We start from the raw sequence: 16,722 nt of genomic DNA on the forward strand, positions 1-16,722 counted from the left end.
TGAGTAAGCGAGTGCGAAAAGAAGGCTCAACTGGCTTACAAACTATCTAAATGTACATAACCGGACAGGTAACTCTCAACCATTTGAATTATTTGCTGCTTGAGTACTGGAGTTAGAAAACAATATAATTAGGGTTAAATAAAAATAGCATCGTAGAAGCAAACTATATTGGTTGGTGTATATTAGCTCGGGTCTATGATATGCGATAAAAGACTATACCGAAAGGACTTCAGTTGCAACTAACTATAACCAAGCACTGCACGTCATTCACAGAGTAGCTATTAACACCTTCATTGACTCCCTCCCCGTGACTTGGAGAAACAACACCCCCCATTGCAGACACAGAGAGGCTCGAGCTGCCTTGCGAAACTAGAGTAACCCTGGCGCAATTTCGTTCTGGATACTGTAGCAGACTAAACTCCTACCTATCCAGACTAGACCTTAACATACTCAACATATGTATGTCCTGCATGCAAAGAGTCCCCGCATGACGCTAACCACCTCTTTGTATGCCCCCTTAACCCTACTCATCTAACACCCCTTTTCCTTTGGCCCGCCACTATCGAAACAGATAGTTTCCTGGGCCTCCCGTTTGATGACTTCGATGACAATTAGGCTAGGCTTGTCGGTTCAGGCAGGCCTGAGTAACCATTACAACAACAACTAGGGCATTTCGATTACAGTTCTAAAATTACTTTATATGGGATGGTTAGGTTATAGAAGTTACTTAAAACTTCAACTTTGACTCTAGGGAACTTAGAAATTAGATTTAAGAAAATATATATAGATTTATATTAAAATTTCTTTATTCAAAGATTGAATCGATATGTATCTACATAATCCCTGCAGTCTGCTAAGACCTATTAGTAGATTTCTATGTAGCAAAAATAATCGACTCTAAAAAAGACATGATTCATGTCTGCGCTGAGCTTTGAACACTGCAGGCATTTTTTGTTTTGGATTACTCGCAGAGTGAAGCAGACGTTCAAGCAAATTGAACGTGATAGTTGAGAGATGAGAGGCCATGGTAACCATGTCGCTAAAAGCCTGTGGCGTCTCTCTGACGATGAAAGCTTTGATAGACGATGCAGTGTAAAAAAATAAGTAGATATGCAAATATGTATAAAGCGATAACGGTTAAAGCAGCTGCAGCGGCAAAGTGCATGGCGTAGACACCTGCACAACTCAACCACAAAAACAACTAGACACGTAAATGTTTTCGCCACCAACTGTTATGGTGGAATCAACAGTTTGCACCTAGCCGTGTATGAAGTCGAAAGCGGCGTTTGTGTTGTTGTGGAAAATGCAATTTCTTTTATTGTTGTCGCGCTTAAATGATTCGTCGTTGGGAAAATAATTCCTTTCTCTCTCTTGTCTGCACTTTTGCTTATCATCTATGCGTGTATTTGTCTGAAGAACTTATGTTTTATATTAAACGCTGCGTCTCCATGTGGTTGTGTATCTACGGTATAACATCTTTGTGGTAATAAATGCAGTGTCTGCAGTAGTTTTTGCTTCTTTCTAATTTACTGTTCAAATGCAGCGCAATAACAGGATTTGTTTTTCTTCACTTAGCGCTCGTTGCTGGTCTTTGCTCAGCTTACGGAGCTTATTTTTTACGTACCACGCTTATGTTATCTTCAGATTTCTCGCAAATTTCTCTTTCGTGTTATTTTCTTTATTAAACTAGCCGCAGGGTCACTGAATTCAGCTGAATTGCTTTTGTTCTGGACTTTGTTATGATCAAGTTATTTTCTCTTCAAATAATAATTATCTGAAACTCTGTTTCTGTCGCATGTGAGATTCTACGCGTGGTTGGTGTAAATAAAAGCTTAGTTGATGTGTATTGTAGTGACAGTTTTTAAAGTAAACAAGATATTTTTAAGATTGAAATTGATTTTTTTTTTTTATGAGAATTATATCAGTTTCACATTTCACAGATTTTTTTTGTTTTTTTGAAATTGGAAAATTTTCTGTTTTTTAAATATAGAATAGAAATTAGTTCTTAAATTTTATCATCCTTCTGTCTATCATCTATCATTTAAACATTCGCCAGTTGAAATTTTATTTATCTAACCAAACTCTACAAGTCGCTTATCATTACCGTCTTACTTTATGGTGCCGAAACATGGACGATGTCAACATCAGATGAGACGAAACTTGGAGTTTTCGAGAGGAAATTCGAGATAGGATTTTGCGCAAGATTTATGGTCGTCAGAACATTGGCAACGGTGAATACCAAATACGAGGAACGATGAGCTGCACGAGTTATACGACGACATTGACATAGTTCAGCGAATAAAACGACAGCGGCTACGCTGGCTAGGTCATGTTGTACGGATGGACCAAAAAACGCTTCAGCTTTGAAAGTGATCGATGCAGTATCCGCCGGAGGAAGCCGCGGAAGGGGAAGGCGTCCATGCTGTTCGAGGGACCAGGTGGAGAGCGACCTAGTTAAACTTGTGATCTCCAACTGGCACCGAACTGCGAAGGAAAGAGAGAAGTGTCGCGCTATCATTGATTCGGCTATAACCCCGTTTGCCAGTTATAGCCCAATCACATTTCAAAAAGATAATACTTTCTTCAGAGTTTTTTTTGACAACTGTTACTTGATTGATACAATTGTATCATATGCTCGAAAAATCTGTTATTTTTACAGTTTCAGTATTCTAATTCTCTTATTCTCATCTTCATCAATTTGTTATTGGCATAATAAATCTTCCTTATTATTATAAATATATTAAAAGAATTTCTGAAATATTTCTTTCATATACCTGATTTTTCCATCTTCCATATGGAAGAATCCTTTCACCAAAATCGACCACTGTACGACCAGTGCTGCCAGAAAGAGTGTATAACCAGTAGCGCTGTAGCCATATTTGCGCAAGAAGGTCATCAGGAAGCCGAAGCCTATATAGATCATCACCTGAACATCTTGGAAATCTGCAAGAAACGAATGTGAGCTATGTTTATTAAAAAAATAATTTAAAAAAATTATAGTTATTTAAATAATGTAGATACCATAAATAATTTTTGTTAAGCAGAAAGAGCGAAACTTTTTCCAAACTCAGTTTTTTATTTCAATTTTTTTTTTAATTGATTCAATTCACCCAATCATGCACTTCAATGAATCTAATTCTTTTTATCAGCCAAATAATATAATCACATGAGACCACTTAGATCTATATCTATGTATATGTGGCTACGAGTTGTATACAAAATAATTAAACATAATTGTAATGAATTTATATCTGAATGTGTGTGTGTGTATGTGTGTACATGACTGTAGAGGAGTCAAATCCAATTAATAGCTTTGTTAGAGTAATTAAAAATGGCACAGAGCCACTCATTCTCACTCTGTCATCAGTCTATTAAGCGAATTTATCGTTTTATAATTGATGTTGAAGCCGGGCAGATAAACATACTACGGCACTTACACACACACAAATACATATATTTGTATGTTTAACTGTATGTATTTATCATAATAGCCATAAGTCCGCATGTAAATAAAAAAAAATTGATTCACACAGCCATCCACACATGGAGATATATACATATACGCATATTCTGGAATTAACACATACAAATGTACTCATTCACACATATATACACACAAATATTTATGTAGGTCTATTTGTATGTTTGTATTTATGCCATGCATATTAATTTCATCTAATTGCCTCAATTAGGCTGTTGCAATTGCACTGCCAAAAGCCAATTGTATTAAGATTAATGGACGGGCTTATCTAGCTGATCTATGGGAGTGTGAGAAATCCAAGGTAGTCGTATTTGCTCGTTGGTGGATTTGCTAAATACACACGTACGCGCGCGCAAAGCTTTCAATAATTTACGGTAAATAAACCATGAACTCCCAACAAGCCTACACACACATGCATACATACTAAATGCGTAATTCCAGCTTCAGATGTGTGATTGTCTACTGGCGTGTTTAGCCAAATATTATATATAAATGCGTTTAATTGAACCCAGTAGGGAATTGATTAGCTTGTAGCACGTTTTAGGTCAAGCAAAAAGTCATATGGGCCTGATTAACAAGGTCATATGTATCTTAATATAATTTGGTTTCTGAAAGTTCCACAGTACTGCTGTTCCTTTAAATGCAAGCCACATCAGAGTCAGTTTTTTCAAACAAACATTCTCAAAAATATTATGAACAACAACAACCACAGCAAGAAAAACAAAATGGGTTCCCCATATTAAACCTCACTTGTTGTTCCTGTGGGTATGTTTATATACTGTAGTTTCAACTATCTATTAGATATATATAGAACTTTCTATTTACATATGCACCTAGCAAAAATTCCCCATTTGGAGTTATAACATCCTGTCCAGTATTAAATTGGCTTAGCCATTGTTTACGCGTTAATATAAAATTATGTAATTTTTCATTGGCTTGATGGACAAAAGCGTGGAGCTCTAGTTTGAATTAGTGCTTTGAAAACTTTTGAAAAAAATTCTAGTATTTTTAAATACATCAAGGACAGTTACATACTCTTATATTTTTTTGTGGTACTGTGCCATATTTGGATGTTTTTTTTTTTGGAAGAGGGCGTGGATCCGTCCCAAAGAGGTTTTTTGTATATAGTATCTCACAAACCAATAAAACTATATAAATTTAACTTTCTGCAGTCGGCACCCTTACGTACCCCACCATACACCATGAAAAGATTTGAAATGGGATAATAACCACGCCTACCTCCCATACAAAGGTTAGGTTGAAAATTACTAAAAGTGCGTTAACTCACTACATAAAAACGTCAGAAACATGAAATTTTACAGAAGGAAGCTGCATTCGGATTTTTTTACAAAATGGTAAATGGGCGTGGCATCGCCCACTTATGGGTCAAAAACCATATCTCAGGAACTACTCGACAGATTTCAATGAAATTCGGTATATAATATTTTCTTGACAGCCTGATGACACTTGTGGGATATGGATGAAATCGGTTCACAACCACGACAACTTCCCTTATAACTCAATTTTGAATCCCATCTGATTCCTTCACTTGTTATACATGTTATAACATATACATTGGGAATCAATGAAGCTAGCAGAATAAACTTTACATAAATACTGTATACCATCCGTGCCATCACTTGCGAAAAAATTGTCGAAATCGGAATATAACTTTTCAATGTCCCGGATATCGAATATGAAGAACTCAGTGCCTCAGGATAATTTTTCACCGAAAACATCGGTAAATCTCTCAGATATATTAATTTAATTCAGAGAAAATCTTTTTCTTCTAATAGGGTGTCTCTGTACTAGAAATGGTTAAAATCGGGTCATAACTTCCGCTAGCTCTCATATAAATAACATTACTTTAATTAAAGTAATATAAAAAAAATAAAATCAATACATTTTTTGTTCAGGTGGCAACTCTTTCAGTAAATAGCTGCAATAAACGAATGCATAATATATTTTCTGTTTTTTAAATATTTATTTTCATTAGTACAATTTTATTTTATTATAAAAATTTTTAATGTGTGGCAACCCTGCTGAAAACAATATTTTCCAAAGCACGATTTTTTAAAGTTCAAATTAGTTTATTTTTGATTAAAGTATCCATCTTTAAGAAGTTCGACGATTGCCCTTCGCGAAAGCTTACAACACCCTAAGGCCCATACAAAAAAAAAAAAAAAAATATTTGATTGATTGAACATAGCCCAGGCTTTATATTGATCTATATTTTAATTTAGAGCACGGATTTTTGTCTTAAGCATTATGTTCTGTCTTCCACAATATTTCTGATTATACCCTGAAACATATTACAAAGTTATAGAGACTCAGCGAGCTTCATGTCTAAAATGAACCTATATCTTAACTAGATTAAAAGTGAAATCGATTACAAAAATATTTATAATGGATTTTCATGCTAAAATGTTGTCAATCAATCAATATTTAAATGTATAAATTTATATATGTACATATTTATACATTAGCAAAGTAAATATGAAGGTTTCGCCGTTATGTGCCACTTGGCGTATGAGTAACTCAATGTATACTACCGACAATATGCTGACTATAGTACCTGTATATTTATATTTAATATCTTTTGAGTTTGTATTGCCACCAAGAATGTGCTAAGCCAAACAGCTATTAGAAATTCACTTAAAAATTCAAGCGTCAAAACGCAAGCGAATCAATTTTTCATTTTTAATAGACAGCTCACAGCGATACAATCAGCAATTAAAGCGTCGGAAGCACTGTACTATATAGGAATATATTCGTATAATTTAGTGCACAACACAGTACATTCGATAAGTATGCAAAATTGCGTTTCCCACCCACTTTGCTTTTGTTATTGTTTTTATTTTTTGATTGTATCATTTTATTGCGCAAAAATTTTGATTGACAACTTGTATCCGAACATATGTGAAACGTCAAAGTTTTTCAGCCTAAGGGCGCCAATGCTACGGAGCAGTGTCTAAATTACACAAACAAACACATGCACTTAGAAATGTAGACATTTATCAAAATTTTTCGCTGGTACACGCTTTGCTACTTTGACGGCTGAAAAAATGTTCGCACCGTTGTGATAAGCGCTCGGTTGTTTATGGTCCTCACATACTCACATATTTCAACTGTTTAGGTGTGTATTTATGTATTGTAAGTTATTGAAAATCACTTTGTGTGAAAGCAAGCTAATAGATTTTCATATTATGCATTTTGCTGATAGATATGCAAATATTTTCGTACTGCTAATAGAGGTAACGTTAGCTGTTAACACGCTATTAGCATATTTGCCAAGAACCTCGTGACTTACAACTTTAAAGTTGGTAGATTAAGTTGTAGAACTGTGAGAAATAATATCTAACATATTCTATAAATCATTTTAAATCACAAATATTGAATGGTTTGATATCTGTTTTTTATTTATTATTTGATACCGAGTTGATTTATCTGTGTATAAGAATCATTGTTTCTGGTTTTTTAGTACCCCACAACTAAATATGATTACCATACACACTGATATGGAGTAGCTAACTGTGATGTTGATGATTTAATATTAATTTACAACATTTTATTTTCACCTGTCCATCAACACATGTCAAGTGAAATGTTAAGTCGGGTCTTGTGACTCATAGGGTTGTGTGTATACAGGAATTATGGGAATGTAGTTTGGTTGTTTATGGTTGGGTTTTTGAAAAACACATTTTCAACACATTTCTATTGTTCTATTTAGAATAATATACATATTTTTTTAACACAAAAACATTTTGTAAGAATTTGAAAATACAAGCTACAAAGTGCTTTGTGAAGTCCTCTCACTTAAATTAACATGTAATGATTTAATACCAGTGGAGCTGGCTGAGTGAGGGTAGCTAATTCTTTACTTTAATCTAAGATATTCTAAAGTAAGGCCTAGGGATATTTGTATGTGTCTTTTACATATAATTTGTTATAAAAATTTAATTCGATCAACAGATGCTAACGAGTGGCGATCACTATGAAATCCCTTGGGAAGTATAATGGACTCAATGAGTGTTTGTGCAACGATTTTTTCTTTAAATAAAACTGATCTACGTTGCTTTGTGGGAGATTTTGGTAAAATTTATACTAAATTGAACATTTTAATATATTAGGTCGGCAAATATTTCTCTTCCGCCTTTTTGTCTTTTGAATTTTGCGGCTATAAATAAAGCGCTACAGAGCTCATAACACATAACCTATAAAACGACGCTATGCATGATTAGTATCGATACATGAAGTTCAGTAACGCCGAAATTCGCGCTGTTTTAAAGTTTTCCGTCGTTAAAGGCAAATCCGCTAAAGAAACGTTGCGTGAGATTAATGGTGTTTTGGGGGTTGGTACTATACCACATCGAACTGCGGAGAAATGGTTTCGACGATTCAGAGTGGGTGAAAACGACACTATGGATAAGTCAGCTGGCGGAAGACCTGTGACGACGAATACCGATCAAATCATGGAAAACATCGAGTTAAACCGGCACTTGGCATCTCGTGACATCGCCCAGGAGATGGGAGTTAGTCACCAAACCATTTTAAACCATCTGCAGAAGGCTGGATACACAAAAAAGGATGCCGCATGATTTGACGCAAAAAAACCTTCTGGACCGAATCAACGCCTGCGATATGCTGCTGAAACGTAACGAACTCGACCCATTTTTGAAGCGGATGGAGACTGGCGTTGAAAAATGAAACACATACGACAATATCAAGCGAAAACGGTCGTGGTCGAAAGCCGGTGAATCATTCCAAACAGTGGGCAAGCCGGGATTGACGGCCAGGAATGTTTAGCTATGTGTTTGATGGGATTAGAAGGCAATCATCCACTATGAGCTGCTCCCATATGGCCAGACGCTTTATTCTACCATCTACTGCGAACAACTGGATCGCTTGAAGCAGGTGATCGACCAAAAGTGTCCAGTCCAGTCCAGAATTGGCCAACAGTAATGGTGTAGTGTTCCACCAGCCAACGCCAGACTACACACTTAATTGATGACTCGTCAGAAGCTACGGGAGCTCGGATGGGAGGTTTTATCGCATCCACCATATAGCCCGCCTGCCTAGTAGTGGTGTAAAGTTGTCCTTTATTCTCAATACGTTTTGTCTAAAACTCGATTATGTTTTAAGGTCTCTTCGATCCATTAGGGTAGTGGACTTCATTACCACAAATATTAGCTATATGTATCGGAAACATAACCAAAAAGTTTTGACTTTTGAGTCCTAAGCTAATAATATTATCGCATGAAAAAAGGTCTCCATGTAAGGTATCGGTTAATATTCTTACAATAAGAACTGATTTTTTTGTTTTTTAGTATTTCTGTCATAGAAAATTGGATCGGTTTTCACTTCGGGAGAATAGCAGTATATTTAAAATTAGTACACTTATTGTTGTTGTTGTTGTTATAGCGATAAAAAACCCTTTTAAAACAGTCTTCTGGAATGCTCACAATAATTTTACTGGTTATAATATAGTTTTTTTCATTCCATGTTTTCTTTGTCAAGCATGTACCTTTTGATTCTCTCTCAATTGCATCATTACTTTTGGTACTTCAACCTGGTCAGATAAAGTCCACTACGAAGGATTTGCTTTGCTTACAACTGGAGACTTAGCAACCAGCACGACAATAAAAGCAAATATAAAAGGTAAGACAGATAAACACGTTCACACCAATACTAAAAATAACTAAAAATAAATATTTCTCTTTACATTCCCACTGCTGGCAAATACACTCTTCACACTTAACTTCGCACATAACAGACTGCAGTTAACGCCTTTCACTTACAGCACACTTACAACTAGGCTAAAGGCTGAAATCCATTGAGAAAATACTCGTACACTTTGTCAAGATACTCACGCGGATATTTGGAAACGTGAGGTTCGCCTAATTCTCTGCCTTCAGAGCCTGGCAAGGCTTCATCGCCATAACGCACGAACAGCCAGAAGAGTGCAAGTAAGATTATTTGCACAATCATCAGGACAATGAATCCAGTCACTTTGGTGACGGGCGAATGCATCTTGTCACAACGGATGTACACCAAAAGCAGCAGCAGCAAAAGAATTTGAATCCAAGCAATTGCACGGCGTGCAACACAAGCAAAGGAGCGCTGAACTTATTTAAGTGTGGCGGCGGTGTCGACGGATTGTGGAGTCGCTGTATTTATATGGATTTGTATGTATGTGAGTGTGTGTGAGGGTGTGTCTCCAGTAAATGCACGTGAAGGAATTTATTTGCGCACAGCTTTGCCACGAAATTGTCAGCTCAATATGAGATGCTTGTGCTAAGTAGCAGCATTAGTAGCGGCACACACACATACGTACGGCGCGCGGCAGCAAGGATCTGCGCTCACAGCGCACGGCGAAAATGTCGGTTTATCAGTTCAATGCGCTTGTCGTTCGCGTTAAAAGTTTCGCGCGCGTGTCTTATGCGAAATTCACACAAGCTGTATTGATGCTGCAAATACAAATACAACAACAACAAGAAAAAAATTCAGAACGCCGAAAATATTAAATTTGTCAAAAAAACTTTCGCTCACGTTTCGCATGCGTTTCACACTTACGCGCTGACGTGCAACAACTGCGCGCGAGATTTTCGCGTTATTTCATATATTTTTTTTAATTCCCGAATTTATGCACAAAATCACAATTCACCGTTTGTGCGCGTTGGCAAGTGCACCCTAAGCGCTTGAGCAGAGTATCACTTCCTTTTCGCTGGAAAACTTTTGCGCGCAGTCTATTTATTCTATGCTTATTCGAGCTAGCTGGGGCTCTGGTGTGTGTCCGCAACGCCCAACTGTTGGGGAATATTTGAGAAGTTTAGTCGTGTGTTATGCGCGACTGGCGCACGTATGTGCGAAATTTGACGCTGCCGCTGAGTGATTTGATGATCCGCCGACCACCGCGCGGCCACAGTCGCACAGCCGACGCGCTAGATAGCCGCTTGTGAGAAAATTTTAGGCGGCGCGCGCGTGTGTTTGGCTGAGTGCGGTGTTGGTTGGGGGTGGCGTTGACGACAGCGCCGCAAGCGCAGGGTGGCGCAGCGTCGCTCGCGACACCAGCAGCAGCTGTATTCCGATCTCGAGCGGTATTTAGGCGCGATAAGTGTGCGTTACTGCGCGCCTGTCTGTTTGTTTGTGTAGTAAAAAGATACACATATAAACTGATTTTAGTTCATTGCAACACAAAAAAAATATAATAACTGTTGACTGGTCGTGCATAAGCGGCAGCTTATATTAATTTATCGCATGTGTTTACGCCTTTGTCTTTCACGTTGCGCGCGCCCCCCTTTTATAACATATGCGCCAACGTCCAGAGTGAATTTTTCGTTCCAGCGCATGTATTTTGTAAATATTTACATATGCTTGCAAAATGCTTGTATTCCTCTTCAATTATTTACGACTATAATTACTTTCGAATGCCTTACATTTGTATGTACATAAATAGTGAAAAGCAACACACGTTCGCCGCTTTGAGGGCTCTTTACTACATAACTTAAAAAAAAATATAAAAAAAACAACAAAATGTAAAATTACGTTTTTACTACCGTTACTTTCAATCAGTTGGTCAGCACGTCTTTATTTCAATTATACCGTACTTGCATATGTATGTATGCACTTTAATGTGCTTAAATGCAGTAGAACAATTGATTTCAATTTTGCTGTTGCGCATTAAGTATTTATGCCGAAATTAGCAGACAATGCCAGCAATGCATGTGTTTGTGCTGCGAATAAAAAATTTAACCTAATTGTTGTATATGTAAATTGCATGGCATTTAAATGAGGTTAAGATGCTCAAGGAATAGCCATACGCATACATATACAGAAACATATATTTTCCTCAGTTCAAAATACATGTCAATATCATTACTAGAGTTGCAAGCGAAGGTTGTAGACTGGTGCAAAATAATTTAAGAGAATCTAAATTGTGTCAAGTGATGATAAAATTTTTATTTTTTTTTCAGTAAGTCCAAAAGTAAGTGTATAAGTCAGGAACGTGACAAAAGTTTAAGATTATAGTTGAAGAATACAAATTTGAATGTTTTTATTGTTGCTATAGTGACATAAAATATTATGAAATGATTTTTAGAAAATGATGATGATGTACAAACCCTGAAATGTTTATTAATGCGGTAAGGAGGTAAGAGATATTTTTCCAAATTTCTTTATTTTCTCAATCGCCATCTGGACTAACTAAATTGTCCTGATATCAAAATAGACCGAGTTTTAAGTCACATCTGACCAGTTGATCGGCTTAAAATTATTAACGACTCTCAGTTTGGACCAAGAATAATAGCGATATGACACGAACTCGTATTGTGTTTGTAGCTAATGCTTTCACGTTCTATTCGTAACCTCTATTTGTATTAGTCTTCAGTACCGACTTTCTAACAAGCTATCAATTTCAATTTGAGTGTAATATTATCCCGCGCTTATGGTTCCATGAGTTTGAGATTTTTAATGACTCTGTCGCTTACGTATTAGGTTGGCAAATATCTCCCTTCCGCTTTTTTGCTCTTTATTCAATGTTTTCTAAAAAGTGTTACAGTGATCAGTGTACATTGTTCAAATATGCGCCATTTCGTTCGATAATCTGTTTCCATCTAGACGGCAACTTCATAATTCCCCCCCTCCTTATTCGCGAAGAACTCGGACAGCCACTTTTCACAAGTCTTTTTTGAGTTAAATTTTACACCACCAAGGACGTTCGCCATGGACAGGACAGGAACAGGTGGTAATCACATGGCGCTATGTCCGCGCTATATGGTGGATGCGAAAAAACATCCCTTCGGAACACCCGTAGCTTCTGACGAGTCATCAACGAAGTGTGTGGTCTGCGTGGACCACTACACCCTTCCTGTTGGCCAATTCTGGACGCTTCTGGTCGATCGCCTGCATCAAGAGGTCCAGTTGTTCGCAGTAGATGGTAGAATTAAGAGTCTGGCCATATGGGAGCAGCGCAATGCCTGCCCGTCAATCCCGGCTTGGCCACTATTTGGGACGATTCACCGGCTTTCGACCAAGACCGTTTTCGGTTGATATGTGATCCATTTTTCGTCGTCAGTCACTATCCGCTTCAAAAATGGGTCGAGTTCGTTCTGTTTCAGCAGCATATCACAGTCGTTGATTCGGTCCAGAAGGTTTTTTTGCGTCAAATCATGCGGCACCCAAACATCAAGCTTTTTTGTGTATCAAGCATTCTGCAGATGGTTTGGTGACTAACTCCCATCTCCTGTGCGATGTCATGCCGGTCTAACACGAAGTTTTCCATGATTTGATCGGTATTCGTCGTCACAGGTCTTTCGCCGACAAGCTTATTCATGGTGTCGTTTTAACCCGCTCTGAATCGTCGCAACCATTCCTCCGCAGTTCGAAGTGATAGAGTACCATCCCCCAAAACACCATTAATCTCACGAAACGTTTCTCTAGCGGATTTGCCTTTAACAAAGGAAAACTTTAAAATAGCGCGAATTTCGGCATTAGTGAACTCCATGTTTACACGTCTATAACTGTTGAACGCAATATCCGAACTAATCATGCATAGTGACAAAATAACAAAAAAGTTTAAAATTTTTTCAGATTTTTATCAAGTAAGAACTTTTTTGGTATTCTGTGACAAGTTTGATAAAATATAAAGCTTCAGTACGCATAATAAAAAGCTTCCCCACACGTGTGGGAAACAAAATAATGTAAACAGAAACAGCTGATTCTGTCCAATTATATTCGAATTGAATTGAAAAATTGATTTGAATTATTTTTTAACGTAAGTTTTCAAATACATTTCAATATTTGTTGCAAAATAGTTAATAATTTAACTTCAATTTCACAATAAATCCATTGTTTTTGGTCTAGACTTTTCTTAGGGTGCGCAAATATTCCATGCTCCGAAGCTGGCACTATTTTTCATGCAAAAGGCCGTTATTTGGATGAGTGTTTGTTTTAACCGAGCCTTCTTCAGTGTGGCTTCGTTGATAAGTTTGGTTTACGATTGACCAAAGAGTTATCAGCCTATCTATCCGATTCTGATGTCGAGATATCGACTGAAGCCTTTCATACTTGCCTTTATAATATATTACATATGTCCTTTATAATATATTTAAAACTGTTTGGAATGCAATTTTGATTTAGTTGGTTGTTATGTTTAGCTTCAGAAAAGTTCCTTGGGGACTACGAAATCTAAACTTTGTTCTTTGTTGGCAAAAATTTGCTAAGCTGTAATCGCATTCAATATATAGAAAACAATTTCGTCAATGTTACCCTCATTATCCTCATTTTTTTATACAAAATGCGGAAAAATAAACTTCTTAATATATTATAAAAACGGCTCAATAACGCGAGCCATCCACATGTTCATATTTTTCCTCTTTGTATAAAACTAACGACAAAAGTAAAATATCTCCATTGTAACAAATTCACTTTTACAACTATCCACAGCGAGATATTTTATTTATCAAGAGCATTTTACTTCTTAACAACTTATAAAGAAAAGAGCTTTTTATTTTAGACACAGAATTCGAAATGCTTGATAAATTTCAATTTTTAAAGAGCACAGAATAGGGCTGTTAGAATATTACGAAGAATTATAATAGTTGAAAGTGATAATTCTGAATTCTGTCTTCAATCGTCGAGATTAATTGGCCAAGGCCAACGATTTCTGAATTGAACTAGATTGTATTCAGCCAAGAGCTGCCCTTCCAGCGATTTTATTGATCTGCATATGTTTTTCTCATTTATATAACTGCGGCACTGCATTAAATGGCATAAATCGATATGAGCTTGTAAATAAAATTTGATTTTCTTTTTCTATACCCAACTTTGTATTTTCTTTTATTAAGTAGTGCGTAAAAATATATTCACAACTTTATTATAAATTAAAAGGATTGTTTCAGTCTAAGTTGACTTAAGCTATTTTAACAATTACCACCGACAATATTTAATTTTTATTATATTTAATGGTAGCATAATTTAATTGAAAAAATTAATTTGAAAAATATTTATTATTTTTCTCATTGCCCCACACTTTTGTTTTTATCTATTTTCCGGTACTTTTTTTTAGTTTAATTATTTCATAATATTTGCTACACATTTTAGTAAGTGTTAAAATTGTTGGTTATACTCAAAATTTGTTACTACAGTGTGAAGTTATCTTCAAAACACATCTTTGATTACTTAAGATTTTCATAACAAATAAAATACGTACTTATTACTAAGTCAAAATCTCGAGATAGCAACAGTTTGTATTTATAACTGAATATAAGAGTGCTGGTATGTATGTAGATTGCTAGTATTAATTTAATATACAATCGGGTGCTAAAATTATTTTCAGTGCAAAAACATCTCGTGATTTACTTTGCTATGCACATACAATTAATTTTAACATTTACTTATCTTTTGCTGGCGTTAGGTGTAAACAATGATTTTGAATACTCAGTTAAAAATGGCATTAGGTACAAATGAGCGAAATATATGCACTCAAGTAGATTATTTCCTGTTTTAAAAACGGCGTAATTTAATCAATTAATTGTAAGTCTCATTATACTTGAGATCATTAATAAGTGCGATCATTTAAAAACCCTTTGGAATTTTATATTAGCGAAATCTTATCTGACAGTCTCTTTACAATATCGATAAGAATTTAATTCAATGAAAGCCTGATGCACTGCTTGGTACTTACGACAGTAATGCAAACAGCACCTTATCAGACACTAGAGATAAATCTAAATGTTTTGTATTTAGATCTAACCTCCAAAAGAGTAAATATTTCACAGATATGTAGGCCGCTAGGGACGAAGATATCAAAAAATCGTAAAATTTGTTATGTGCTAACCAATACAATATGTATATCTTACGCATAAAAAAGTCTTTAATAAATAATTAACAATTTCTCTAAATTAGATTTTTCAAATTTAGTTCTAATCTTAAGTATCCCGCCAGAAAATTTTCAACATCAATATTTCCTAACCCATGCGATTCTATAATATACAATATATTTATACGTACGAGTATTTCTCCAATATATGTCTTTAGCTACAATGCAATGTTCCTCTCAGTCAAACACACTCTATGTAATCTTCGACGACAGAATTTGCATAGCTTTAAATACTTCCGATCGGATGCGCAACAAACTCAAATACAGAAACGGTTTAACGGTGTAGAAAAAATTGAGGAAGTACAAGGAAATTGGCAAAAGCGCAATGCTCGCGGAAAAACGTTACGTTGCACAGTGAAGACTATGGTAAAAGCAACAAATGTGCCGTCAAGAGCGCTCTTCGCTGTTGCCGATGCTGCGGTTGTATTAATTTATGTGGATGTGATATATTTCGGATATTATTTATTACTTTTAAGATATTTAATTTTTAATTTAACGGATATAGGGTGTGATTTTGTAAAGTGTGGTGTTGGAGTACTATTTATTTCGAAATATATTTTTTCAGTTTAAACTAACGCTATAGAATAATGAGCTAAAGAAATGGCTATTGAAAGTAATATGCACATATCATTACTATAGTTTTTAAATATATAAGGTGGCCTTTTAGAGATATATAATTACCTGCCGGTATCTAGATAGTTGCGGTCGGGTGTAGTTTGCCTATAAGTTTTTAATTTTATTTAAGATAACCCCCTCCCCCAATTTACGATTTCCAATTTTGACGTTTTTCAATGGGCTGGTAAATGAACATAAATTATTTTTTAGTGTTGTAACTTTGCATACATTTACTTCAAGACTTAAAAAAGAAGAAAAAAAATTTAAATTAAATTTTAATTTAAAAATTTAAAATTAAAAAAAAAGAAAAACTTTTTTTATTGTTGTTCATTTTTGTAATCAAACAAAAGCCCTTCCTTTCAGCGGCGCATGTGATTTCCGCTCACTGCTGCATCTGAAACTAGAAATTCAAACGGGAGTAGAAAGTTTGCCTCTAGTATTAACAACAAATGGCGGACCATTGAATTTTTTTTTTGAAAATCGCCTTTTTTAAATAAAGTTGAAAAGTAAAGAAGATCTTCATCGATTTGATTTATCCTAGTTCATACCATAGCTATATATGTATAGAATAACGTATTAAAATTTGGAACCGATTGGATTAATAGGTTGTGAGTAACATTATGCGTCAGTCGTAAAAACACTGTTTCGAGAAAAACGCGTTTAAAGTTTTGAGGCGCTCTCACCGTCGCCTGACGCTTCCACCATATATCAGCTATGTCTTTAAGAGTTTTTGAAATTTTCACTTAAA

General features: G+C 35.7%; 1 protein-coding gene across 4 annotated transcripts in view; it reads right to left on the reverse strand.

Annotated features, from left to right (window-relative positions):
* LOC105214731 (ammonium transporter Rh type B-B) overlaps positions 1 to 10,396 on the reverse strand; it is a 32,639-nt gene extending 22,243 nt beyond the window's left edge. The window contains exons 1-3 of one of the 4 annotated variants that reach the window (XM_054228682.1): positions 10,055 to 10,375; positions 9,352 to 9,948; positions 2,775 to 2,943 (exon numbers count right to left, since the gene is read on the reverse strand). In XM_054228682.1, coding sequence (XP_054084657.1) covers positions 2,775 to 2,943; positions 9,352 to 9,511 — 329 coding nt within the window. In that variant the 5' untranslated portion in view covers positions 9,512 to 9,948; positions 10,055 to 10,375. Of the gene's footprint in view, positions 1 to 2,774; positions 2,944 to 9,351 lie in introns of all 4 variants that reach the window. The other 3 variants (XM_054228681.1, XM_054228683.1, XM_011188317.3) reach the window with 3 other exon arrangements.
* Positions 10,397 to 16,722: the final 6,326 nt, after the last annotated feature.

Source organism: Zeugodacus cucurbitae, chromosome 4 (genome assembly GCF_028554725.1).
Source record: "Zeugodacus cucurbitae isolate PBARC_wt_2022May chromosome 4, idZeuCucr1.2, whole genome shotgun sequence".
Lineage (NCBI taxonomy): Eukaryota > Metazoa > Arthropoda > Insecta > Diptera > Tephritidae > Zeugodacus > Zeugodacus cucurbitae.